The sequence below is a fragment of the Papio anubis genome, chromosome 9, assembly GCF_008728515.1.
Source record: "Papio anubis isolate 15944 chromosome 9, Panubis1.0, whole genome shotgun sequence".
Classification (NCBI taxonomy): Eukaryota; Metazoa; Chordata; class Mammalia; order Primates; family Cercopithecidae; genus Papio; species Papio anubis.
The window spans coordinates 63694037-63719872 of NC_044984.1; the positions used below are offsets into that span (position 1 = coordinate 63694037).

The 25836-nt window shown below is 38.6% G+C and overlaps 1 protein-coding gene across 7 annotated transcripts; it reads left to right on the forward strand.

Annotated features, from left to right (window-relative positions):
* Positions 1-1581: 1581 nt before the first annotated feature.
* Positions 1582-25075, forward strand: YEATS4 (YEATS domain containing 4). 7 transcript variants are annotated; one of them, XR_002515694.2, is made up of 9 exons: positions 1582-1937; positions 5026-5145; positions 7568-7634; positions 7724-7818; positions 8735-8804; positions 9741-11252; positions 12177-12225; positions 12559-12651; positions 12930-12954. XR_002515694.2 is itself a non-coding variant. In XM_021922587.1 (7 exons), exons 1-7 carry the CDS (start codon positions 1671-1673, stop codon positions 24499-24501), a joined length of 900 nt encoding a protein of 299 aa, XP_021778279.1. In that variant the 5' UTR covers positions 1656-1670; the 3' UTR covers positions 24502-25075. The 7 variants fall into 7 exon arrangements, 3 of the variants coding, with proteins under 3 accessions (XP_021778280.1, XP_021778279.1, XP_003906809.1); XR_002515696.2 differs by having other exon boundaries at positions 9741-9820; XR_002515695.2 differs by lacking the exon at positions 9741-11252.
* The last annotated feature ends 761 nt before the right edge of the window (positions 25076-25836 follow it).

The window sequence follows — 25836 nt, forward strand, 5'->3', positions numbered from 1 at the left end:
GAGATTAGACAAAGTAGACTGAAGAGGGAAAGCAATGTTTGTTGGATATTTTTGTTTTAGTTTTTGATAAATATTTCTTAGTTATACCAACAGTTTTTAATATAATTACGCCCCCAAACCAAATTTCTACTCTTATTCTGGCAACAGGATAAAAATCAATATCAATGTTTGATCATTTTCAAAAGAAACTCAGTTCCTATGTTGGTTGAAATGCAGTGACATTCATATGACAATTGAGCTCTTCATGTGGCACTGATTATAACTAAGCCCTGAGCACATCCCTTGCACTTCTATTTAGTGAAGTCTTTTAAAAAATATTTTCTTCGGCCGGGCGTGGTGTCTCACGCCTGTAATCCCAGCACTTTGGGAGGCCGAGGCGGGCGGATCACGAGGTCAGGAGATCGAGACCATCCTGGCTAACACGGTGAAACCCTGTCTCTACTAAAAATACAAAAAATTAGCCGGGCGAGGTGGCAGGCGCCTGTAGTCCCAGCTACTTGGGAGGCTGAAGCAGGAGAATGGCGTGAACCCGGAAGGCAGAGCTTGCAGTGAGCTGAGATCGTGCCACTGCACTCCAGCCTGGGTGACAGAGCGAGACTCCGTATCAAAAAAAAACAAAAAACAAAAAACAAAAAAACAAAAAAACTTCAACATTGTTAAATGGAATTACTGAAAATCACAATCAGCAATATTTTCTACTCTTTTAGCTTATTTTTTAAAAATACTTACCTCCGTGCTTTTCAATATTACACTTACATTGCTTCTTCTTGATTTTTCCATTTTAAGATATTGACTTCCCACTATGGAAGTTAAAGATTAAGCTCTATTTCCTTCTCCTCCAACCCCATCAAGCATAGTACCTTTCTCCAAAGCCCATCCTTCCAAATGTAATTCTATTTTTGGGGGAGCGGGGGATCAATAGTCAGTATTTATGTAACCATAAATACAATTACTTTCTTTTCTTACGCAAGATTTTGTTTTCCCTAGAATTAATAGCTGCATAATTCTTACAGCCGCTTAGTTTTCTGTGTACCTGTCATGAGTTAAACTCCCAAACTCTTGGTCAAATCTCCTCTTGAGGATTCAACGCCAGCTGGAATTGCGTCAATTCCATCCTTCTAAAGCAGTGTCTCCCAAAGATTTCTGACCGAATCTAATCTGGATGCGTTGCCGTCTATGCCTGTACACAGCTGTCGTCCCCGGGGCTCTTTCAGTATCATCTTGGGATCTTATTATTTTCTGTGTTTATTATTTATTGTATTTCCTGTATTTCATAATTTCCTCCTTCTTGGCTTATTCCCTCATTTTGGTGGATCAGATCTACAAGATCTTCCTGGAAGATCTACAAGATCTTACTGAGAAAAGTAAGATAGGTACTATTTTTTATGTGTAGTGATTTAGCACGTCTGAAACTCTATTCACACACTAGATTGGTAGTTGGATGAGTATTGAAGACTAAATCGTAAGTAATTTTCCCTCAGAGTTTTGAAGACAGTACCGTATGGCTTCCTAGAATCTACCTGAGCAATCTGAAGCCACTCTGATTCCACAGTCTTTATAACCTGGAAGGGTGTGGGGTCTCTTTATTTTCGATGTTCCGAAAATTCACAACGATATGCTTTGACATGGATGCTTTAATATTTGTGCTGGGTGCTTGGTAGGATCTTTCAATGTGGAAACTCATATTCTTAACATCTGGACAACTTTCTGAACTCATTTATTATTTCCTTCCTTTCATTTTTTTTGGTTTGGAACTCCTGGACTGGTTTTGCGATGTGACTGCAGCTGCCAGGCGCGTGCGCAGTGTACACTGCGTGCGCACACGCGAGCCCGTTGCGCCTGCGCACGGTGCCGCCGTCGCCCCTCCTTCCGCTGCGCTCTCCACCTGCGCGGGGCTGAATGGCCTTCGGGAGCGCTGTCGGCCTGAGGAGTTGACGGTTAGTCAGAGTTACAAGCCTTAGTAACTCGCCCTCCCTCGGCCAGAAACCCTCCGCCTGGGCCCGCGCGAGAGGAGCGCGGCCTCTGAGGGGAGCGGCGACCCCGCCAACCCCGGTCTCTTTCCCTGGCGGCGGCGGCTTCTTCCGTGGGACAATATGTTCAAGAGAATGGCCGAATTTGGGCCTGACTCCGGCGGGAGAGTAAAGGTCAGTGCCCGGACCGCCCCTCTTCCGGGGTGGCTCTCCCGCCCCGGCTCCTCCCTGAGCGGCACGGGGAGGTCGCACTGGGTTTCCTTTCGCGCCTTCTCTCCTAGGGTTTGAACCGTGGTTTCAAGACGGAGAGCGAGTCAGAGCCATTGAGTGAAAAAACGGCGTTCATTGGGCCCCAGCTTCCTCGCGTCACTGCCAACTCCCATCCCCGCCAAAACCAAACAAATCAGTGGTGGCTTGGGGAAACCTGGACGTGGCTGCCGAGGAAACGTGCGAGTCCGAGGGCTGGGAAAGCTCAGCTTGGTGCACATTCGCTGCCAATCTAGGTTATTGGTAAAGCGGTGACGCCACCCCCCTGGTGTGAGGATAACAATAACTAGCCAACAGTCGCTGAGCGCTCACCCGCAGTATTTCCAAGTGCGGTAACTGAGGCACCGAGGCATACGAAGGCTAAGAAAGTTTGCCGGAGTTCATGGTGTTCAGAAAGCCCCAAAGCAGGGGCATAACACTGCCTGGCACATGGGGAACATTCAGTAAATGTCAACTTCTTTTGTTTTTAGTGAAATTATCATAGAGCCTAGCGTAATGTTTGACATTGTGTCATTTCCCTCACACATCCCCTGGCACGTTAATTTTTTTTTTTTTTTTGAGACGAAGTCGCTCTTGTTGCCCAGGCTGGAGCGCAATGGCGTGATCTCGGCTCACTGCAACCTCCGCCTCTCGGGTTCAAGCGATTCTCCTGCCTCAGCCCCCCAAGTAGCTGGGATCACAGGTGCCTGCCACCACGCCCGGCTAATTTTTGTGTATTTAGTAAAGACAGGGTTTCACCATGTTGACAGCCTGGTCTTGAACTTCTGACCTCATGTGATCCACCCACCTCGGCCTTCCAAAGTGGTGAGATTACACGTGTGAGCCACCGCGTCCGGCCCTGCACGTTGATTTTTAAGGCAGGGCCCACTGGCTCCTGATAAAACAACTATTTGTACCCCATCTGATTTTTATTTGTAGAGGAAAGGAAATTTTTCTTTAAAAAGAATCAACCATGGCCGGGCGCGGTGGCTCACGCCTGTAATCCCAGCACTTTCGGAGGCCGAGGTGGGTGGATCACCTGAGGTAAGGAGTTCGAGACCAGGCTGGTCAACATGGTGAAACCCCGTCTCTACTAAAACTACAAAAATTAGCCGGGCGTCGCCCTGTAATCAACTTTCGGAAACTGAGGCAGGCGTGCTGTGAACACAGAGGCGGAGAATTCGGAAAATGGCCAGACTCAACGCCCACTACCTCTAACCTGGGTGACAAGCTCAAGACTCATTTCTTCAAAAAATAATAATAATAATTAGTAGGTTTTAAAAATACCTATATGTGTCTTTTTTTTTTTTTTTTTTTTTGAGGCAGTGTTGCTCTTGTTGCCCAGGCTGGAGTGCAATGGCGTGATCTCGGCTCACCGCAACCTCCACCTCATGGCTACAAGCGATTCCCCTGCCTCAGCCTCCTGAATAGCTGGGATTACAGGCATGCGCCACCATGCCCAGCTAATTTTGTATTTTTAGTAGAGACGGGGGTTTCACAGTGTTGGTCAGGCTGGTCTCCAACTCCTGACCTCAGGTGATCCACCTGCCTTGGCCTCCCAAAGTGCTGGGATTACAGGCGTGAGCCACCGTGCCTGGCCGCTTTTCTTCATTTCTTATTGTTGTCGGTTACCCTCACTCAGCACTTTTCACATGTGGAAAATCTTGCTCTTTGTCCTTCAGATACATTTCTGTAACTGAGCCGTTGGTTTCAGATTCATGTGCAACATTCAATATTTTCACTTAAATTGAAATTTTTTATCTTTCCGTCATAATCTGTCAATACTCACTGCCTTTGCACTTATCAGATATAAGAAATATATATGTTAAACTAAGGACAAATGTAGCAAACATGTCATCAGCCGTTATTTAACAAGCTTCAGTCATCCAAGTGACACTTGGCCATTTTTGCCATGTCTGAATTCATCTGTAATATTTATTGTAACATTTACATTTAAATCAATTTATTTTTTAAACGCCTTTTTCTAAACGTTAATGTTTTTGAAATTGTAGGGTGGTGTTTTTTTTGTTTTTGAAGACAGAGTCTCACTGTGTCGCCCAGGCTGGAGTGCAATGGTATAATCTCGGCTCACTGCAACCTCCGCCTCCCAGGTTCAAGCAATTCTCCTGCTTCAGCTTCCCAAGTAGCTGGGATTACAGGTGCACACCACCACACCCAGCTAATTTTTGTATTTTTAGTAGAGACGGGGTTTCACCATGTGGGCCAGGCTGGTCTTGAACCCCCTGACCTCAGGTGAAACACCCGCCTTGGTGAAATTGTAGGTTTTAATTTCTAGTTACCGTTATTATTATTTTTAATACTGATTAAACACATAAGTAAAAAAGTGAAAAATGACCTTTATTCTACCTCTCACAAATTACTCTTAATATTTACACTATGCTTTGGGAAACACTGCCACAGATTGGGTGATAAGGACGTTACCACGGGTGATAAGGACGTTACCACAGGTCATGCCAGTCAGAATTGGCAATTTTTATTTCAATGCCTAGCTTTCAGGTGTTTAAGTAAAAGGCCTTTTGCATTTCTTTAAACAAAACTCTCAAAACGCTTTACGTGATAATTTAAATAAAAGGATTTTCAAAGAGGGAGCATTGTAATTATTCTGGTGATTTTTGTGTTAATATGAAATGAGGATAAGTGTCTGAAATTGATTTGAGAGAAATCCATTTTATAAGCAAACTATAGATTGTTAGACTGCCATTCTTTAAAATAAGTTTTCAGAGCTCTTATTCTGCTTATTTAGCTAATGGTACAATGTTCATTTATTTTTAAATTATTTTTCTTTTAGGGTGTTACTATCGTTAAACCAATAGTTTATGGTAATGTTGCTCGGTATTTTGGAAAGAAAAGAGAAGAAGATGGGCACACTCATCAGTGGACAGTATATGTAAAACCATATAGAAATGAGGTAGGCACTCGTTTTTTCTGTAACCGTTTTGCTTAAAGTTGTCTGTAATTTGTTTTGCTTAAAGACAATCTGTAATTTTTTATAGTAACTTTCTGATTATAAAATTGGTCCATTGTAGGAATGTTGTCAAAAAGTTTTTGAAAAAATAGAGAACCGTCATCTTCATATGATACTAGAATTCAATTTTCCAAAAATGTTTCCTAATTAAAATTCAGATAAGAATTATTATGCTATAAATATAGTACATCTTCCTAACATCATGTCTCAAGTTAACATAGTATTTAATCAGGAGTTTCAGGAATAAGCAGCTAATCCTTAAAGTGATAATGTGGTAATAAGACCATCAAAATATGTGAAAGACAGCTCTACTGTGTCATCCGATTGCTAGTAATTTTGTTTCACTGTGGAGTCTTTAATGCCTGGAACATAGCCAGTATATAGTAGGTATTTAACTGATATTTATTGAGTGAGTAAATTATTCCTCCATTTAAAATCCTTCAAAGTCCACCCAAAAACTTGCATATGAGTATTGATACCAGTGTAATTCATAATAGCCAAAAAGTGGAAACAATTCATCTATCAACTGATGAATGGATAAATAAAATGTGGTATATCCATACAATTGAATATTATCAGGCAATAAAAAGTAAAGTACTGATAAAGTAAAGATGCTGCTACATGGATGAAACTTGAAAGCATTATGCTAAGTAAAAGAAGCCAGATATTAAAAAGGCCACATATTATATGCTTTTATTTATATGAAATGTCCAGAAGGGGCAAATCCATAGACAAAGAAAATAGATAAGTGGTTGCTAGTGGGTGGGGCAGAAGGAGTATTGAGGTAAGTGCTAATGGATATGGCTTTCTTTTGTGTGATAAAAATGTTCTAAAATTGTAGTGATTCTTTTTTTTTTTTTTTTTTTTTTTTTGAGACGGAGTCTCGCTCTGTCGCCCAGGCTGGACTGCAGTGGCTGGATCTCAGCTCACTGCAAGCTCCGCCTCCCGGGTTCCCGCCATTCTCCTGCCTCAGCCTCCCGAGTAGCTGGGACCACAGGCGCCGCCACCAAGTCCGGCTAATTTTTTGTATTTTTTAGTAGAGACGGGGTTTCACCTTGTTAGCCAGGATGGTCTCGATCTCCTGACTTCGTGATCCGCCCGTCTCGGCCTCCCAAAGTGCTGGGATTACAGGCTTGAGCCACCGCGCCCGGCTAATTGTAGTGATTCTTATGAGACTCTGTAAATATAACTAAAAACCACTGGCTAGGCAAAATGTCTCATTCCTGTAATCTCAGCACTTTGGGAGGCCCAAGCGGGAGGATCACTTGAGCCCAAGAGTTTGAGACCAGACTGGGAACATAGTAAGACTCCATCTCTACAGAAAAAAAAGGTATCATTATGGTAAGATTCCAGTTTGTTTTTTAAATAATAAAGTTAGATATGAATGTAGATATAAGTAATTTAAAAATCCCTAAAAGTAAATTAAAAGGTTAATAAACATTACTATTGAATGTGACTTACTGCTTTCCATTTTTTATTCTTCTATAATGAATTATATGTTTTAAAAGCCACCTTCGCCAACAGAAGCCCCTTTATTTGCCATAACTAATGAATATACTTCTATACTTTAAAATAAAGTTAAGAAAATGAGGAGTTTTTGTACTCAACAGTCTTAGATTGCTTTAAATTAGTTGTCCTTAGCTTTATGTAATATAATTTTTTGTTTTTTTGTTTGTTTGAGATGGAGTTTCTCTCTTGTTGCCCAGGCTGGAATGCAATGTCGTGACCTCGGCTTACTGCAACCTCCGCCTCCTGGGTTCAGGTGATTCTCCTGCCTCAGTCTCCTGAGTAGCTGGGATTACAGGCGCCCACCACCATGCTTGGCTAATTTTTTGTATTTTTAGTAGAGATGGAGTTTCACCATGTTGGCCAGGCTGATCTCGAACTCCTGACCTCAGGTGATCCACCTGCGTTGGCCTCCCAGAGTGCTGGGATTACAGGCGTGAGCCACCGTGCCTGGCCTTTGTGATATAATTTTGTTCTTTGAAATTAACTATAGATTTGCCTTATATTTCTGTAATAGTACCAAATATGTACTGTTGTTTTAATGAAAAAAATCAAAATTGATTTAGAATATTATCTATAGAGGTTTATGAAAACAAGATTTGCCAAAAAAAGTGAATTTGGGACATGTATTTTTATATATTACAAATTATGAAAGAATTCAACACAGCCTTCCTTTGTTTTTGTTTTTTAAAAAAAGCAAAATAGCTTCCCAGGTATAATTCATATTTTTTAGAAAATTAGATTCCATAAAATTTGAAGGGAAGTATGTTTTTTATAAAATTAAGTATATATGCTCAGTGTATTTTTTTCCAAGTTTTCATTTGTAGATCATAAAACTAATTAATTCCTTATATTTTAGGATATGTCAGCATATGTGAAGAAAATCCAGTTTAAATTACATGAAAGCTATGGCAATCCTTTAAGAGGTACAATATAGTCTTTTGATTCACAATATCCAAAGTTAAAAATGGCTAGAAAACTAAACCGATAATTTACTATTTTTTTCTGTCTTTAGTTGTTACTAAACCTCCATATGAAATTACTGAAACAGGATGGGGTGAATTCGAAATAATCATCAAAATATTTTTCATTGACCCTAATGAAAGACCTGTGAGTAGCATTAATCTTTGTAAATATAAAATAGATTTCTTTGTAAATATGAAAATGCAATATACTTAATGAATAGGGTTCATTCAGATGTGTTTTATGTAAATTTATGGCACAATGTATCTTGCCATGAGTTAAGTTTTTCATTTTTAAATGTAGTGCCTTTCAAAATCCTTTTTTTCAAGTATGGAAATAAAACATATAATATGAACATATATTGGAAAGAAACCATGGAAATCAGATGATTACTGCAGCAAAAATACTTAAAACTATTATTATCATTTGGTTATTAGTAATAAACAAGTTGAGCCCACATGCTATGTAAAATGGTTTTTATAGTTTTTGGTAGTTAAACCCTAAGAAACAGTGTTTTGCTTTTTTAAACTGTCATCAGTACTAGTACTTCATTTTATATCTTATTTATGAGTCTTTATTTTTATAGCCACTGGCTTTTTCATCTTTTGATCTCTTCTTATCAGATTGTTACTTGATAATGTAAAAAAAAAAAAAAAATCCCTTCAGGCTTTTGCATTGATCCTTCAGCAAGGATATTAGGTTGTGATATCCTCATTTTAGAGATCAGGATACCAAGGCCAGAGGTCAAGTCACTGCTCAAAAACACTCAGTTAATTATGGTAGAGCTAGTTTTTGAACCCAGATATTTGCATTCATACCTTTTTCTAGGATTTTTTCTTTTGAGTAAAACTACTAGGCCTTTTTTTTTTTCTTAAGCCTGTAGGGTCAAAACTCAGTAATGGCTCTCACATTCCACATATGTGACTGGGTTTTAACTCCAGTTTCAAGGCTTTCACATTCATCACCATTTTATCTTGTTAGAATCATATCATTCTTTTAGCACCAGACATTTACATTTTAATTATCAGATTATATTTTTTAAACTGTGTATGTATTTTTAAAGGAGCGGAATATCACCTGGACCAGTATTTCGGCAAACCGGTTCCTAACTGGCTGCATCAGAAACACCTGAGGTGCTTCTGTATTTATTTATTTATTATTGTGAAGTGCTTTTTAAAAATTCAAACTCCTAGACGTCACCTTTTGGAGAGTCTGATTCAGTAGGTTTGGAATGAGGCCAGCACCCCAGGTGATTTTGATGCACAGTGAGATTTGGGACCCATTGACGTAGACTTACTCTACTCTTCCTACGTAGGAATTTATTTAGGCAATCTCTCAAATGAAAATCTAGTTTGGGCTTGCATATGTCCAATGTGGAGAATTAACTTATGTCACTAAGTAAAACATTCTATTCAAGGTTGGGGTAGTTTTAGTTTTAAGAAAGCTGTACTTCGTTACACTTCCCTGAACCTTTTACTGATTACTATTCCCACATTAGTTTCCTTTTCTCATGAGTAAGCATCCATAACTCATTTAAACATTTTTTGTGTTTTCATGTGATGAAGTTTTTAGATCTCCTACCGTCCGTGTTGGCCTTCAGGAAAACACACTTGTTATATTTTGTTTGGCAAGAATTTTTTTTTTTTCTTTTGAGACAGAGTTACACTCTGCTGCCCAGGCTGGAGTACAGTGGCATAAACATAACTCACTGCAGCCTCCACTTTCTGGCCTCACAATCCTTCTGCCTCAGCCTCCCCAGTAGATGGGACCACAGATGCATGCCACCACGCTGTGCTAATTTGTTATTTTCTGTAGAGATGGGGGCTCGCTATGTTGCCCAGGCTGATCTCAAACTCGTGGACTCAAGCAGTCCTCTCGCCTTGCCCTTGTTTATTAGGGAAAAGAGAGCGTAGAATTTAGCAGATGTTGAGAGGGAGAGAGAAGCAGCCCGTGATGTTACTAGAGTAGAAACTCTTTTTAACTTTGTAAGATTGCTCTGTTTTCATTTTTATTTTGAGAGTATGCTGCCTTACCTCCCTGTCTCCTCATCTGTTACCCCTTATCCCCAGTTGGAAAATAAATCTGTGAAAGAAATCATTATATCCTGTAACCTCATTATGAGACAGCTCCTGAAGTCACTCTTAGAAAGGTAAAACAATGTAACCTATTGCACTGCTGTGGTGATTAATCTATTGAATAGATTCCCATATAGATCTACATAGGCCTCAGTTTTATTCTCTAAAAAACATTGTAGTTTTTTTTAAGTATTATTTAACTATTGTACTTTTTCAATAGTTGGCTCTTACAGAAAATGTCAAATGAAGGTTTATTTAAAATGTGTAAGAAAGACAACTTGGTTGGAAGGTAACTTGTGATTTACTTCTGTTACCCAGTAACCTATTATACAGATCAAGCTACTATAAAAAGAATGGTTGTTTCTAAAAGCAAAATGCCAAATTGAGTTTTCATTCCTAGAAATAGGGATTTCTAGGCAAGTATAGGCAGTTTCATTGTTCTAAGAATTTTCAAACAGCACTCAAAATTAGAGACATCTGTCTTGAAATGTTTTTATTGCCTATATCTGCATGAATGCCTCTGGAAGTCTGAATAATAAATTTAGGGAAGGACAGTTTTATGATGTAATTGTAAGAATTTTTTAATTATAAAAGTCAGATGTGCACATGATTTTAAGAGAAGATTTTTGAAATAAATGTGAGTCTTCTGTATTAGTTTTCTGGTACCACAAACTGTGGGATTAAAACAACAGAAGTTGATTCCCACAGATCTGGAGGCTACAAGTCCGAAATCAAGGTGTTGGCCATGTTTTTTCCAAAGCCTTTAGGGGAGCATCTTTCCTTGCCTCTTCCAGCCCCAGATGTTCCTTGGCTTTTGGCAACATATCTCTAATATCTTCCTCCATTGTCACATGGCCTTATCTTTCTCCCTGGTCTCTGTGTCTTCTTCTCTTAGAAGGACACCAGTCATATTGGATTATGGTCCACCCTAATGACTTCATCGTAATTACACCTACAAAGACCCTATTTCCAAATAATGTCACATCCACAGGTACTGAGAATTAGGGCTTCATATCTTTTGCCTGCATTTGTAGTCCCAGTTACTTGGGAGGCTGAGGCAGGAGGATCATTTGAGCTCAGGAATTCAAGACCAGCCTGGGCAACATGGTAAGACCCCATCTCAAAACAAAATATACCTTTTGCAGGGAGGTCACAATTCAGCCCATAACGTCTTCTTTATCCCATCTTTGACCTCTTTTCCAAGAAAACTACTTTTTAACAGTTACCTGTTTTCAATTCGTCTAGAAATTACTCACTCCCATGCATTTCATATATTTGAATCCCTAATGTTGGATTTCTCAACTTCAGATAGTATCTTTCAGTGCGTAATGATTACAGATGATCTTTTTTCTCTCTCTTTCCAAGTTTCCTTTTTACATTTTGCTGAAGGAATTTTTTTCAGAAAGGATGCCTGAGAAATAAACTTTCAGAGCCATTGCCCATCTGAAATGTCCTTATTTTTTCTTCATACTTCATTGTTGGGGAGAACAATTCTAGGCACTAAAGGTAAATATGCTTTCTTGCCTATGAGTGGAAAGAGAAGGCAAGGTCAAGAGGCCCAGCTACCCCATAGCGTTCTTAACTTTGATACTTGCCAACTCTGAGCTTGGAGCACTGTAGGGCTTCTGGGAGCTCTGGCTCCCACCTCTGAGGCAGTTTTCTTAAGTTTTCAAGTTGTGGTTTTTCTCTGTTATTGTTTATTATCCTTCTTGGTAGACTCATCTGCTTTCTGTCTGTTCGAGAAATTTGTTAAATTATTTGCTTTAAATAATTTGATATGTAATTCATGCTCTCTTATTTTGCAGATTGTCTGTCTTTACTGTTATTTTAGTAGAATTCTGTGCATTTCCCTCCTCCCCTTTCTACATTATTAGTGCATCATCTAGAGCCTGGAAGATGTCCTTTTAGTGGGATATTTCCGTTTGCTGAGCCATGTCCAGGGAAATCTGACACTCTATTAATTGAGCTAAATTGTCTTTATGGGGAGTTGATCGTGCTTGTTTAAATTCAGTTGCAAGGAATTTTATATTTTCTGACTTTTTCAGTTTACCGTTCCTTGCTCCCTATTTCGTGACTTTTTTGGAGAATAGCATTCTCTTACAATTATGTTAACTAACTTTTTGGAAAATTATTTGAGGTCTCTGGTTTTCAGAACTTCAACATGAACTCTGATGTTTTCCCAACTAGATTTTATTTTGCTAAAATAATCACACATTGTGCTGCAAAGCTTTTCCCTTGATGTCTTACTATACTTGTTTTAAAGTATTTGAAGACATGTTGCTCTTCCCAAAGTGAATTATTACTGACCAACTTTTTATTTATTTATTATGTCATTTATGTAATAATCTTATAGATCCCCAAAGAAATTATCTTGCCCTCACTGAACTTTTTCATTCCTTTTAAAAGTATCAAATCTTTTATTCCCCACAGTAAATTTGTAAACTCTAATCTTCAAAAGCAGTTGTCACAACCTACTTGTGTAAGTAAAATAATTCATCTTTTAGTGATTTCTCAGTTTAATTTCTATAGCTTTATCTTGTGTTATTTTTATAGTTTCCTCTCTAGAGATTCTTGAACAGATTCTTCATTAGCCTCTAAAGAATATTCATGTTAGGTAGATATGAATATATCTACTAGGAAAATAAAGGTACAGAAAATTTGGGTGATTTGCTGCAATCAGTTACAGTTGAAACAAGATCATGAATTTGACATGTATATACTTACTTCAGTCTCTAATTCAGTTTGAAAAATGCCAGTGTCTTGTGATGATAAAAACCATTGCACAGATGTGACATGTGTTTTTATTTCACAGGTAACCCTGTATCATTTGCTAAAGCTGTTTCAATCAGATACCAATGCAATGCTGGGGAAAAAGACAGTGGTTTCAGAGTTCTATGATGAAATGGTAAGAATATTTTATAATGACAGTTTTTGGTTGTTTGTTTTTTTTTTTTTTTTTTGAGACGGAGTCTTGCTCTGTCGCCCAGGCTGGAGTGCAGTGGCGCGATCTCGGCTCACTGCAAGCTCCGCCTCCTGGGCCCACGCCATTCTCCTGCCTCAGCCTCCTGAGTAGCTGGGACCACAGGCGCCCGCCACCGTGCCCGGCTATAATGATAGTTTCAAAAGCATTTGAAGTTGGAGAACTTTGAAGTTATTGGGTTTTTGTTCATTCTATCCCATTAGATATTTCAAGACCCAACAGCAATGATGCAACAATTATTGACAACATCTCGTCAGCTAACATTAGGAGCCTATAAGCATGAAACAGAATGTAAGTGCCATGCATTCCTAATTCTGAAAAATAATGTATTCTGTAATGGTGAAAGGGTTGTATGATTAGTGCTTTTTAAACTTAAAAAAAAATGATATAGGTAAGTTTTTTAGGTGTTAAAAAACAGTCTGTATTACAGTAGAACATGTAAGAAGGATGTTTTAAATTGTTCCTAAGTAGGACTACTTTCAAGAAGGGTGAAAGACAGCCTCTCACATTCTCTGAAGTACTGTTTGTCTGTTTTATTCCCTAATTACATTTAAGTATAGTTTTTCATTAGTCTTGCTTAGCCTATCATTTTCTGTTGACTAATCTTTGCTAACAAAATCCGTGTGACAGACCTTGCAGAGCGTAATTATACTTTTATGTACTGTGAGCTAGTTTATCTTGTATTTTTGCCGATGTCATTTTACATAGTTTTAGATTAATGCTCAAGTATTGACTACCTGAATGCCACATTGATAATTGGTCATGTTGTATTTTCTCTCTAAGCTGATATGGTCTCAGAATCCTGTACACATTAATCCGTGCGTCTATTCTCAGTCATTTGCAATTAGCATTTAATATGAAATCTATTTGCCATCCCTGTGTTAACATTTATGTCACTGTTCAGTCATTTCTTTGATCATTCATTCATTACAATATATAGTGAGTACCAGTTACATGCCAAGCATTGTTCTAGGTGCTAGGTGCTGAGGTTAGAGCAGTGTCCGAATCAGACAAAAAGCCCTATCCTCATGGGCCCTACATTCTAGTGGGAGGAAAACAGGTATTAAATAAACAGAACAAGGAAGTATAAGGTAGTGATTAGGTGCTACGGAGACAAAGTGGGGCAGGGAGCATCTTTGGTGGGAGGAGGTGGTTGGAGTTTTAGATACTAATACCAAAATATCAGTCAGGAAATGCTTTCTGAGCATTTGGAGACCTAAAGGAGTAAAGGAGTGATCTAAGGGAAAGATGTTATATGTAGAGGGAGCAGTGAGGACGAAGGCCCTCAGGTAAGTGAATGGCTGAAAAACAGCAAGAAGTCCAGTGTGACTAGAGTAGAGTGAACAAGAGGACAAGGAGTGGGAGATGAGATCAGAGAGGTTAACAGGGGACTAGGTCATGTAGGGACTTGTGGGTAACTATGAGGACTTCAGATTATTAAACTGAGATGTGAAGTCATTTTTGAGTTTTGAGCAAAGGAATGACATCAGATTTAACTTCTTTAAAATGTTTAATTTTGTGGGTATATAGTAGGTGTATATATTTGCTGGGTACATGGGATATTTTGATACGGGCATACAATGTCTAAAGATTATATCCAGGAAATGAGATATCCATCACCTCAAGCATTTACCCTTTTTGTTACAAATAATCCAAATATACTCTTTTAGTTACTTTTAAATGTACAATTACATTATTATTGACTATAGTCATCCTGTTGTGCTATCAAATACTTAATCTTATTCATTCTTTATATTTTTTGTACCAGTAGCCATCCTTCACCCACCTACCCACTATGCTTCCCAGCCTCTGGTAACTGTCATTCTACTCTGTTTTCTCTATCTCATGAGTTCAGTTTTTGTTTGTTTTTTGAGACAGAGCCTCGCTCTGTTGGCCTGGCTGGAGTGCAGTGGCACGATCTCGGCTCACTGCAACCTCTGTCTCCCAGGCTCAAGTGATTCTTCTGCCTCAGCCTCCTGAGTAGCTGGGATTACAGGCGTATACCATCACACCTGGGTAATTTTTTTTTTTTGTATTTTTAATAGAGACAGGGTTTCACTATGTTGGCCAAGCTGGTCTCGAACTCCTGACCTCAGGTAATCCACCCACCTCAGCCTCCCAGAGTGCTGGGATTACAGGCATGAGCCACTGTGCCCAGCCTAGTTGTTTTAATTTTTAGCTCCCACAAATAAATGAGAATATATGATGTTTATCTTTCTGTCTCTGGCTTACTTCACTTAACATAATGACTTTCAGTTCTATCCATGTTGTTTGGAATGACAGGATTTCATTCCTTTTTTATAGCTGAGTAGTACTCTATTGTGTATATGTACCATATTTTCTTTATCCATTCATCTGTTGATGGACACTTGGGTTGCTTTCAAATCTTGGCTCTTTTGAATAGTGCTGCGATAAACATAAACATGGAAGTGCAGATATCTTTTTGATATACTGACTTATTTTCTTTTGGATATATACCTAGCAGTGGGATTGCTGGATCATATAGCTCTATTTTTAGTTTTTTAAGGAACCTCCAAACTGTTGACCATATTGGTTTTACTAATTTACATTCCTACCAACAGTGTATAAGGATTCCCTTTTCTCTGCATCCTTGCTATTTGTTATTGCCTATCTTTTTGATAAAAGCCATTTTAACAGGCATGAGATGACATCTCATTGTAGTTTTAATTTGCATTTTTCTGATGATCAGTGATGTTGAGCACCTTTTCATATACCTGTTTGCCATTTGTATGTCATCTTTTGATAAATGTCTATTCAGATCTTTTTCCCATTTTAAAATCAGATTCTTAAGGAGTTGTTTGAGCTCTTTATATATTCTGATTATTAATTCTTTGACAGATGGGTAGTTTGCAGATATTTTCTCCCATTCTGTGTGTTGTCTCTTCACTTTGTTGATTGTTTCCTTTGTGGTACAGAAGTTTTTTAACTTGATGTGATCCCGTTAATCCATTTTTGCCTTGGTTGCCTGTGTTTATAGGGTATTACACAAGAAATCTTCGCCCAGTCCAATGTCCTAGAGAGTTTCCCCAGTGTTTTCTTTAGTAGTTTAATAGTTTGAAATCTTAGTCTTTAATCCATTTTAATTTGATTTTTGTATATGGCAAGAGATAGGAGTCTAGTTTTATTCTTCTGCATATGGATATCCAGATTTCCTGGCACCATTTATTGAAGAGACCATTTTTTCCCCCAAGTGTATGTTCTTGGCACCTTTGTCAAAAATGAGTTCCCTGTAGGTGTGTGGATTTGTTTCTGGGTTCTCTAGTCTGTTCCGTTGGCTTATGTGTCTCTTTTTCTGCAAGTACCATGCTATTGTGGTTACTGTAGTTCTGTAATGTAATTTGAAGTTGGGTGATTCCTCCAGTTTTATTCTTTTTGCTGAGGATAACTTTGGCTATTCTGGATCTTTTGTGGTTCCACATAAATTTTAGGGTTTTTTTTTTTCTATTTCTGTGGAGAATGTCATTTGTATTTTGATAGGGATTGCATTGAATCTGTAGATTGCTTTGGGAACCAGGACTGGTTCCTTCTCTTCAAGGCACTGGGTTCTCTTCTGGCCCAGGGTGTGTCTGGAAATGTCTGGGAGCTAAGGCCTGGGGCCTCACAACTCTGCCCAATGCCCTATCCTACTATGGCTGAGCTGCTATCCAAGTTGCAAGACAAAGTCATCTTTTCACTTTCCTCAAGTGGAAGGGAGAGGATCTCTTTCAGAGCCATGAGCTGTGTTGCCTGGGGCTGGGGGAGGAGTGGTGCAAGCACCCTTAGCTGCCCCAGCTGGTGTCTCACTAAGCCAGGTATCCCCCAAGTCTACTGGTGTCAAGCACAGCACTCGCCTTGCCTAAGAGTTGCAGTCCTTGTGGCCTAGATGGCCTTTCAAGTTTATTTAGGACCCCAGAGCACTTTATCAAAGGGGGTGAGGCTTGAGGCTTGCCAGAACTCAAGTTTTGACCACAGGGATGGGCAGTTCTCTGGATAGGGCGTGTAAATACTCTTTCTGTGGGCGCTGGCTGAGTTCTGCCCAGTGTTGGGAGCACTGTGTTCTAATGCAAAGTCCCCCAATCACTGTGCTCTCCCTCTCTTAAGTGCACAGATTCTCTCTTTGCACTGTGCAGCCGCTGCTGGGGGTGAGGGAGGGGTGGTATTGGAAATTCAGTACTGTCTTTCCTATCCTCTTCGGGACCTCTTTCAGTGATATGAAGATAAAACCAGGTACTGTGATCGTTCACCTGATTTTTCCTTCTTATCAAGGTGCTCTTTTGTGTAGATATGTGTCAAATTTGGTATTCCTGTTGGGAGGACAATTGGTAGAGGCTTCTGTTCCACCATCTTGCTCCACTTCCTCCCCAAACTTACGTCACCCTGGTTCTGCAAAGCAGATGTAAAAGAAGGAGAAGTCGTAGTGTGGAGGCTGTCCCAATAATTCAGATTTGGTAGAATGGTGGCTTGGACCAGAGTGATAGCAATAGGAGAAGACATTAGATTTTGGACCTGTTTTGAAAATAGGTACAGTAGGATTTGCTGATCCTTTGAATAATGAGGTATTGGAGAAAGACAAGCAAAGGATGACTTACATGGTTTTGGGCCTGAGGAACTCCAAAAAAGTCATTGCTTTTTACACAGATGGTTTTGCGATTCAGAGTACAGCTTTGACTGGCCAGGTGTGATGGCTCATGCCTATAATCGCAGCACTTTATGGGGGCCAGCGTGAGAGGATTGCCTGAGCCCAGGACTTCAAGACTAGCCTGAGCAATGTAGCGAAACCCCATCTCTACAAAAAATTTTTTAAAAATCTTCTGAGTGTGGTGGCACATTCCTGTAGCACCAGCTACTCAGGAGGCTGAGGTGGGAGGATTACTTGAGCCCAGGAGGGCAAGGCTTTAATGAGCTGTTATCATGCCACTGCATGCCAGACTGAGCAATACAGCAAGATTCTGTCTCAAAAAAAAAAAGTGCAAGTTAGGACATGATGGGTGTGGGATGCCTGTAAGACATGTAAGTTGAGATGTTGAGAAGGATGTTGCACACTGGCATTCAAAGAGAGGAGAGGTCTAGGCTGGAGACATAAATTTGAAAGTTAATAGAATTGTAAATTATGAGACCAAATGGTATCATCAAAGGAGTAAGTAAAGATAGAAAAGAGGTCCAAAGACTGAGAGACATGGGCACTCCAAAATTTAAAAATTGAGGAGATAACCAGCAAAGGGAATGAAGAACAAACAGCGAATATGGAGGGAGAAAAACTAGGTGCATGTAATGTCCTCAAAGCCGAATGAGAAAAGTATATCAAGAACTAGAGAGTGTCTAATACTGCTGGTAGGTCAATTAAGATGAGGGCCCAGTAATTGGATAGAGTAAGATGGAGCTCCTTGATGATCTTAACAGGAGCAGTGTAAGGAGAATAGTAAGGTCAGAAGATCAATTGAAGTGGATAAGAGAATATCAGATGAGATAAATTGGAGACAGACACTATAGACAACTCTGTCTTGAAGCCTGGCTGTAAAGGGGAGCAGAAGTCTTTGAAGCAGTAGCCAAAGCAAGATATGGGGTCAAGAGGGTATTGTTTTCAGGGGGAAATAAACCAGTATATTTGTAGGCTGAAAGGGAGTGATCCAATAAAAGAAGAGGTGGAGGGATGGTAATGAAGTGGGGAGGGAATTGCTGTTTAACAATTAGTGGTTATAGCAGTGTTTTGTTTATATTTTCATAAAACACTTGGTTAGGACTTGAAAGATCTGGGTACTATTTATAATTTTGCAACTTGGGTAGTCATTGAAAATTTGTATGCTTTAATTTCTATATCTGCAAAAAATGTTATGAACATAAAAACAGTTAAGTATATGATCACTTTGAAAAGGTAAAAAGCACTAGTGTGCTTCATTATTGATCACTCTCTTCTTTCTCTCGTACCATGAAATGTGCCCATTCATGGTGGAAAATTCTCTTTCAAAATTCAAGTGCTCACATTTTTCTGTTTTTGACAAAACTATTATTTATTTATGTATAACAAGTAGGTATAAATAATGTATTTTGTGAAAAGGCTGTAAATCTGTTTCAATGTGTTAAATCTTATGTATGGAGCTGTATAACCTTGGGAGGTTTTTATCAATAAATAACATTTTCTGTATGATCTTTAGTTCATTTTCTTAACAGCACCAAATCAATAAGGGAGAAAAGTCTAATTCCATAAATGGTGTTGGCATAATTGGTAAGCTTTTGGGAGGAAAACTTAATTTTGATCATCACTTTATGGTACTTACCAAAACAAATTCCAGTTTCGTTAAAGATATTTAAATGTTTTTTGAAAATCAGTCAGCCTGTTTTTCGAAAAATTAGATTACTGGCTATCCTGGCTAGGGAGGACTTTCTAAATTTAAGGTGTTAGGAAAAATCACATTAAAAGAAGGATAGACTTTATTAGATATATTTAATTTCTACATTTCAAAAAGGCAAAGAAGAAAAGTTTGCAGAAAATATGGCAAAGAATTAATTTTTTTAATGCTAAAATTGATAAATGGAAAAACATGTTAAACCTCAGTAGATAAATGGGCGGAAGATATGGACAGACAGACAGAATAAGAGATCACCAGTAAATAAAATGATAAAATATTTGGCCCTGCTAATAACTTTAAGAATGCAAACCAAACAGTAATGAATGACTACATTTGTCCTATCAAATTAGCAAAAGGATTTTTTTCCCCCTAGAGACAGGGTCTCACTCTGTCACTCAGGCTGGGTTGCAGTGGCGTGATCATAGCTCACTGCAGCCTCAAACTCGTGGGCTCACATGATCGTCCTGCCTTGGCTCCCCAAGCAGTAGCTAGGACTACAGTTATGTGTCACCACATCTGGCAATTTTTTTTTTTTTTTTTGTAGAGGCAGGGTTCTCCCACCTCAGCCTCCCAAAGTACTGACATTACAGGCACGAATCACCGTGCCAGCCAGGAATTTTTAATAGTTGTACCGATTAAGAATATGGTAAACTTTGCATTCTCATGAATTGTTTTGTGAGTATAAATTTAGCTTTTTAGGAAAGCTATCTGGGAATGTTAATCAAAGGTCTAAAAAATGTATGTATAGTTTTAACAATTTGAGGGCATATGATAGTCAATATTTAGTAATAATAAAATATCAGACTTAGTGCTTACTATTTGTACTCTTCTGAGTCTGTGTATATATAAACTCACTTAATTCTATAACAACTTTATTAGGTAATATTTAGAAAAGGAAACCAAGGTACAAGGAGGTTAAGAAACTTGCCCAGGGTCACACAGCTAGTTAGTAGTAGAATCAGAACTTGATCCCCGGCAGTCCTCAGAACTTAGGCTCCAAAAATTTAATAGTATTTTTATAGAGAATATTTATTATGGAGTATATTGGAAGTTTATTTAAGCACTAATGATCTAGCTTTTTAGTTACTTCTTCAAGAAGTAATAAAAATGATAGTGAACACTTACTGAGAGTTTACTATGTACCTGTCAAGCACTTTCCCTTTCTTAACTTGTTGAATACTCTAAATAATCCTAGGAGGGCGATACTATAACTAGCACCATTTTGTAGGTAAAGACTCTATAAAGATTTGATAACTTGCCCAAAATTACCCAGTAGAGCCTGCATTTTAAACCCCAAATCTGTCCGCTTAATTAATAAGTTGTAAAAAGCCTGATAGTCTGTCTCCTAACCAGTAATTTGAACTGACTTTGTAAAAGTAGTAATTCTTTGGATTTGTTTTCTCGAAATTGAGACTTCATTGGGAAATTAAAAACAGAAACTTTTCTTTTTTTGTGTAAGCATTTAACACATAGGAAGCAGAACACTGGAACAAGCTAAAAGAAGTTTTAAAATGTTTTCCCCCAGGATCTCATTGCGAACTAACTCATGTCTTCTTCCAAACATCTAGTGCCCTTTGCAGTCTTACAAGTTGTCAAAAATAAAAGTATCATGAATCAAACAACATGAATCTATGTTACATCTACAGTGAATGCCGTCCTTCTGACAATTGAGTTAATCAGGTCTCCCTGGCTAGTTTTAAAACTACCACTTATAGCTATACAGGACTCCTTGTTTTTATGCTGCTTCCTGGGCCTGTATGCCCACTTCATTTACCTAACTCCTTTCTCATTGTTTAAAATTTAGTTTAGATGTTACTACTACCAAGCAGCCCCCCTTCATAAAACTCACCCTTTCTACTTGATTTGAATCCAATCTACTCTTGTCGTTCCCTATGATTACCTCATGACATTAGTGCATTTTTTTCTTACCTGTTTCCTGCCTCTGTAGCCCAGCATCTAAAAAAGCGCATATCATTCGGTGTGTTTTTTAAATTGATGTGGGGAGAGAGGGTACAGGGGAATACAAATTTCTGCATAGTAAAAAGCACTGGGAACAAACTCTAAAGACTGATAAGCCATAGAAAATGTACTCATGTCACACATGACTAGTTTCTTAACATACTGTAGTCCCCCTTTATCTGGAGAGGACACGTTCCAAGAACCCCAGTGGATGCCTGAAACTGCAGATAGTACCAAGCCCTATATACTGTTTTTTCCTATACATATATACCTATGATAAAGTTTAATTTATAAATTAGGCACAATAAAAGATTAACAATGATAATAAAATAGAATTATAACAATGAACTCTAATAACAGTTATGTAAATGTGTGCTCTTCCCCCACCCCACCCCCCCCAAAAATCTTATTCTACTGTACTCACCTGTTTTCAGACCGCTGTTGACAGTGGGTAACTGTAAGCATGGAAAATGAAACTATGGATGAGGGGGGACTACTGTATAAAGCTGTATATAGCTCTTATGAATCAATAAGAAAGGCCAATAACCCAATAGGAAAATGAGCAAAGGGAAAACACATCATTTGTAGAAAGGGAGAAATGTCTCAAACATAATAAAAAAGATGAGTCAGCCCCAGTAGTAATAAGATGAATGCAAATTAAGACTACACTGAAATACTGTTTTTAACCTTTCAGGTTAGGTAAGACCAAAAAGTTGATGCAGTAGGGAAACAGACACAATGCTAATGGGATTATAAATTGGTAGATCCTTTTGAGTTGCTTAACATTCTTCCAGAATTACAAGTACATATATATTCTTTTCTAGGAATTTATCCTACAAATATACTAAAATGATTATTCACAGCATACACATTATTGCATTTTTTGTAAAAGAAAAAATGGAGATACTCTGAATGTACATCAATAGGGGGCAGACTAAATGAATTTTGTATATCCATTCAATTAGGTCCTCTGTAGTCATTAAAAAGAATAAGACAGCTCTGTGTTATAGGATGAGCTTCCACGTATAATGTTAAGTGAAACAGCAAGGTGCAAAACAGTGTGTATAGAATGATACCACTTGTGTTGGGAAGAAGAAGAAACTGCACTTGGGTATATGCTTTGTATATCAGCAGACTATTTCTGGGAAGATATCAGAGAACCCAACAGTGATTATTTCTGGGAAGATATCAGAGAACCCAACAGTGATTATCTCTGGGAAGAAGCACTGATTGATCGTGGCAGGCTGGGGAACAAGTGTAGTAGAAGGGCATATTTTTTCACTATCTACTGTTTTTAACCTTTTAATTTGTAATCTTGTATGTACTACCTATGTATAAATACAATTTTTAAAAGAATGAAAAGAATTACGAAGTAAAATATGAATTGTTTTGGCAGTCACTAAAAGCAAGTCGCTAGCAATGAGCAAAATAAGGAGAGAACTCATTAATATTTATTGCATGTTTTTTATGTGTTAGATGCTTTACATATAATTACTTCATGTAATCCTTGTAAATCCTCTGAGAAATACCTAGTTTTAACTGTATCATATAGACAAAGAGATTGATGGAGCCTTAGAAATGTCAGTATTCAGCTAATAAGGGAGCAAGGGTTTATTTGAACTCAGGTCTTTTCTGATTCCATAGTTGGGTTTTTTCCCACCAAAATACAAGTATACTTTAATAGCGAGCTGCAGCAGTTACCAAAAATGTCCACAAGATGGAAATGTTAGACACAAGAAGATATTTTTCTTTGTAAAACATCATGCTACATATCCAAGTGGCATATTTAAATAGATGTGTCCTGTTTTGCAGTAATGTTTCTTTAGTACTTTGTCCTGGATAGTTTCAAATATCATTTAATGTTTCTCTGTTCTCATAACAATAGTTGATAGGGCTTTTTCTATACCAGGCAGTATTCTGGGTACTTTGCATAAATTAATTCATTAAGTCTTCTTAACAGGTTGGGTGTGGTGGCTCACACATGTAATCCCAGCTGCTTGGGAGGCTGAGGTGGGAGGATCACTTGAACCCAGGAGTCAGAGTTTGCAGTGAGCCAAGATCACACCACTGCACTCCAGCCTGGGTGACAGAGTAAGATCCTGTCTCAAAAATTTTCTCAACAAATAATATTATGAAGTATTTGCCATTATCATTTCTGTTTCATAAGTGAGGAACATAGGTGAAGTAGCTTACAGTGTCACAACTCGTAAGTTGCAGAGCTGGGATTCAGCTTTTAGCAGTTATTCCTACCTATTTGAAAAAAAAAAGGTATTTGCTTGTTTTGATAGTGTGATTTTGTTTATAAAAGTCTCACCTGGGCCGGGTGCAGTGGCTCATGCCTGTAACCCCGCACTTTGGAAGGCCAAGGAGGGTGGATTGCCTGAACTCAGGAGTTTGCAATCAGCCTGGGCAACATGGTAAAACCCCTTCTCTACTGAAATACAAAAAATTAGCCGGGCGTGGCAGCATGCACCTGTAGTCCCAACTACTCGGGAGGCTGCGGCAGGAGAATTGCTTGAACCTTGGAGGCAGAGGTTGCAGTGAGCCGAGATCGTGCCACTGCACTCCAGCCTGGGCGACAGAGCGAGACTCCATCTCAAAAAAAAAAAAAAAAGTTTCACCTGTATATAAATTTAAGAATACGTGTAGTTAGCACTTCTCTCCTCCCCCCCGGCCACCTCCTTTAAGACAGACTCTCACTCTGTCGCCCAGACTGGAGTGCACTAGCAACATCTTAGCTCACTGCAACCTCTGCCTCCCAAGTTCAAGTGATTCTCATGCCTCAGCCACCAGAGTAGCTGGGATTATAGGTGTGCACCACCACGCCCTGCTAATTTTGTATTTTTGGTAAAGACAAGATTTTGCCATGTTGGCCAGATTGGTTTTGAACTCCTGGCCTCAAGTGATCCACCTGCCTTAGCCTCCCAAAGTACTAAGATTACAGGCATAAGCCACTGCACCCAGTCACCTCTTATTAGCTGATATATCTTGGGTTTGTGTGCCCCCTTATTTCAATATTAGTATGTGTATGGAAAAAAGGACATTATGTCTTAAAATTTTAACTGTGAGTTGGTGATCAGAATTTCATTTTTAGTTGTAGTAAACATCTTAGATCCTCTCTTGGGAATTCAGACATTCTTCCCCTACCCCAACCTACACCCATGTTTAATGTTGTAATTCTTAAGTTATCCATATTTCATCATGGAAACATTGTCGCCAGGAAATGCCATATTTATTACCCTATCATATATCTTAAACATGTGAGAAAAATACTTTAGTAAAATATTTGTTTTCTTTAGTTGCAGAGCTTGAAGTGAAAACCAGAGAAAAATTAGAAGCTGCTAAGAAAAAAACAAGCTTTGAGATTGCAGAGCTTAAGGAGAGATTAAAAGCAAGTCGTGAAACTATAAATTGTTTAAAAAATGAAATCAGAAAACTTGAAGAAGATGACCAAGCAAAAGACATATAAACAGTTCTCATGAGAACTTGGTAGTAAGCTAAACTGAAAATAAGGTGGGCTTCACTGGAGAAATGGACTTACTGCAAATGCTATGATGTTTCTTAGAGGAACTTCATATATAGCTGTTGACCATGAATTTCTCAGCAATAGGAATTTGTACTATTTAAGCAATCTTTAATGGAAAGTACATGTGTAAGAATGGATGCATATACATTTTTACCATTTTACCAACCCATTTTAAGGAAATTCTATGATATTAAGCGCAATTTTTAAAAATGTTTATTGTAGTATATGTATAGCTTATTACCCTTTTGACAGGCATCAGCATTTCATTATAAAGTATTACTTGTACAAATTTTGTACTTCTCTAGTAGTTAGAATTAGTGATAAACTTAATGTATATATTTAATTTCTTCAAGTTCTTACCTGCCCCCACCCTATCTTTTTTCTATATGATGTGTCCAGTAAGTAATCAATAAATGTAGTTTATTGATCCTATTTCTTCCTCCTGATCTGTTTCTTCCTCTTTGAAGACTTTCTGGAACACCCTCAATACAATTAAAGTATCTTTATAGTATTGTGACCTCACAGCTCTTATTGGCACTCATTGTCGCATATAGAAGCTCTTTGATGGTAAAGATTATATCGTAAGTTTTGTTCTGCCTATCACAGTGTCATTATTCTTCACATACATATGTATTAATTCTTAGGGGCCAGGCACGGTGGCTCACGCCTGTAATACCAGCACTTTGGGAGTCCAAGGTGGGCGGATCACCTGAGGTCAGGAGTTCGAGACCAGCCTGGCCAGCATGGTAAAACCCCATCTCTACTAAAAATACAAAAATTAGCCGGGCATGGTGGTACATGCCTGTAATCCCAACTACTTGGGAGGCTGAGGCAGGAGAATTGCTTGAACTCAGGAGGCAGAGGTTGCAATGAGCCGAGATCACGCCACTGCACTCTAGCCTGGGTAGCAGAATGAGACTGGGTAGCAGAATGAGACTTCATCTCAAACAAACAAACAAAAAAGTTAAATATTTCATAGAGACATATGGGAAGCAGCTGCAGCTGTGCATTAGCTTCATGCACTACTCCCACCCTCTCCTCTTTAGCCTCTTCTGTTCAAATCCACACAGCAAGTCCTCTACTTTTGGACTCATCTAATTTAACATTCATTAATACCTAATCTTTAAAGGTATGTTGGCTGAACCATCTTGGCAACCTAGGAACAAAAATACTTTCTTATCTGTCTGCCCTGATGGATTGGTTACTTTTTACTTTGTGGCTTTATTTTTTAAAGTTATGACTTTTACAATTATTATGGAGGATGTACAAAGGCCTCTG

Coding starts and splice junctions, on each gene's coding strand:
- YEATS4 (XM_021922587.1), top strand. CDS start 1,671: ATGTGGAAACTCATATTCTTAACATCTGGACAACTTTCTGAACTCATT. Junction 1,938..5,025: donor GTCGGCCTGAGGAGTTGACG/GTTAGTCAGAGT, acceptor TTTTTCTTTTAG/GGTGTTACTATCGTTAAACC. Junction 7,635..7,723: donor CTATGGCAATCCTTTAAGAG/GTACAATATAGT, acceptor TTCTGTCTTTAG/TTGTTACTAAACCTCCATAT.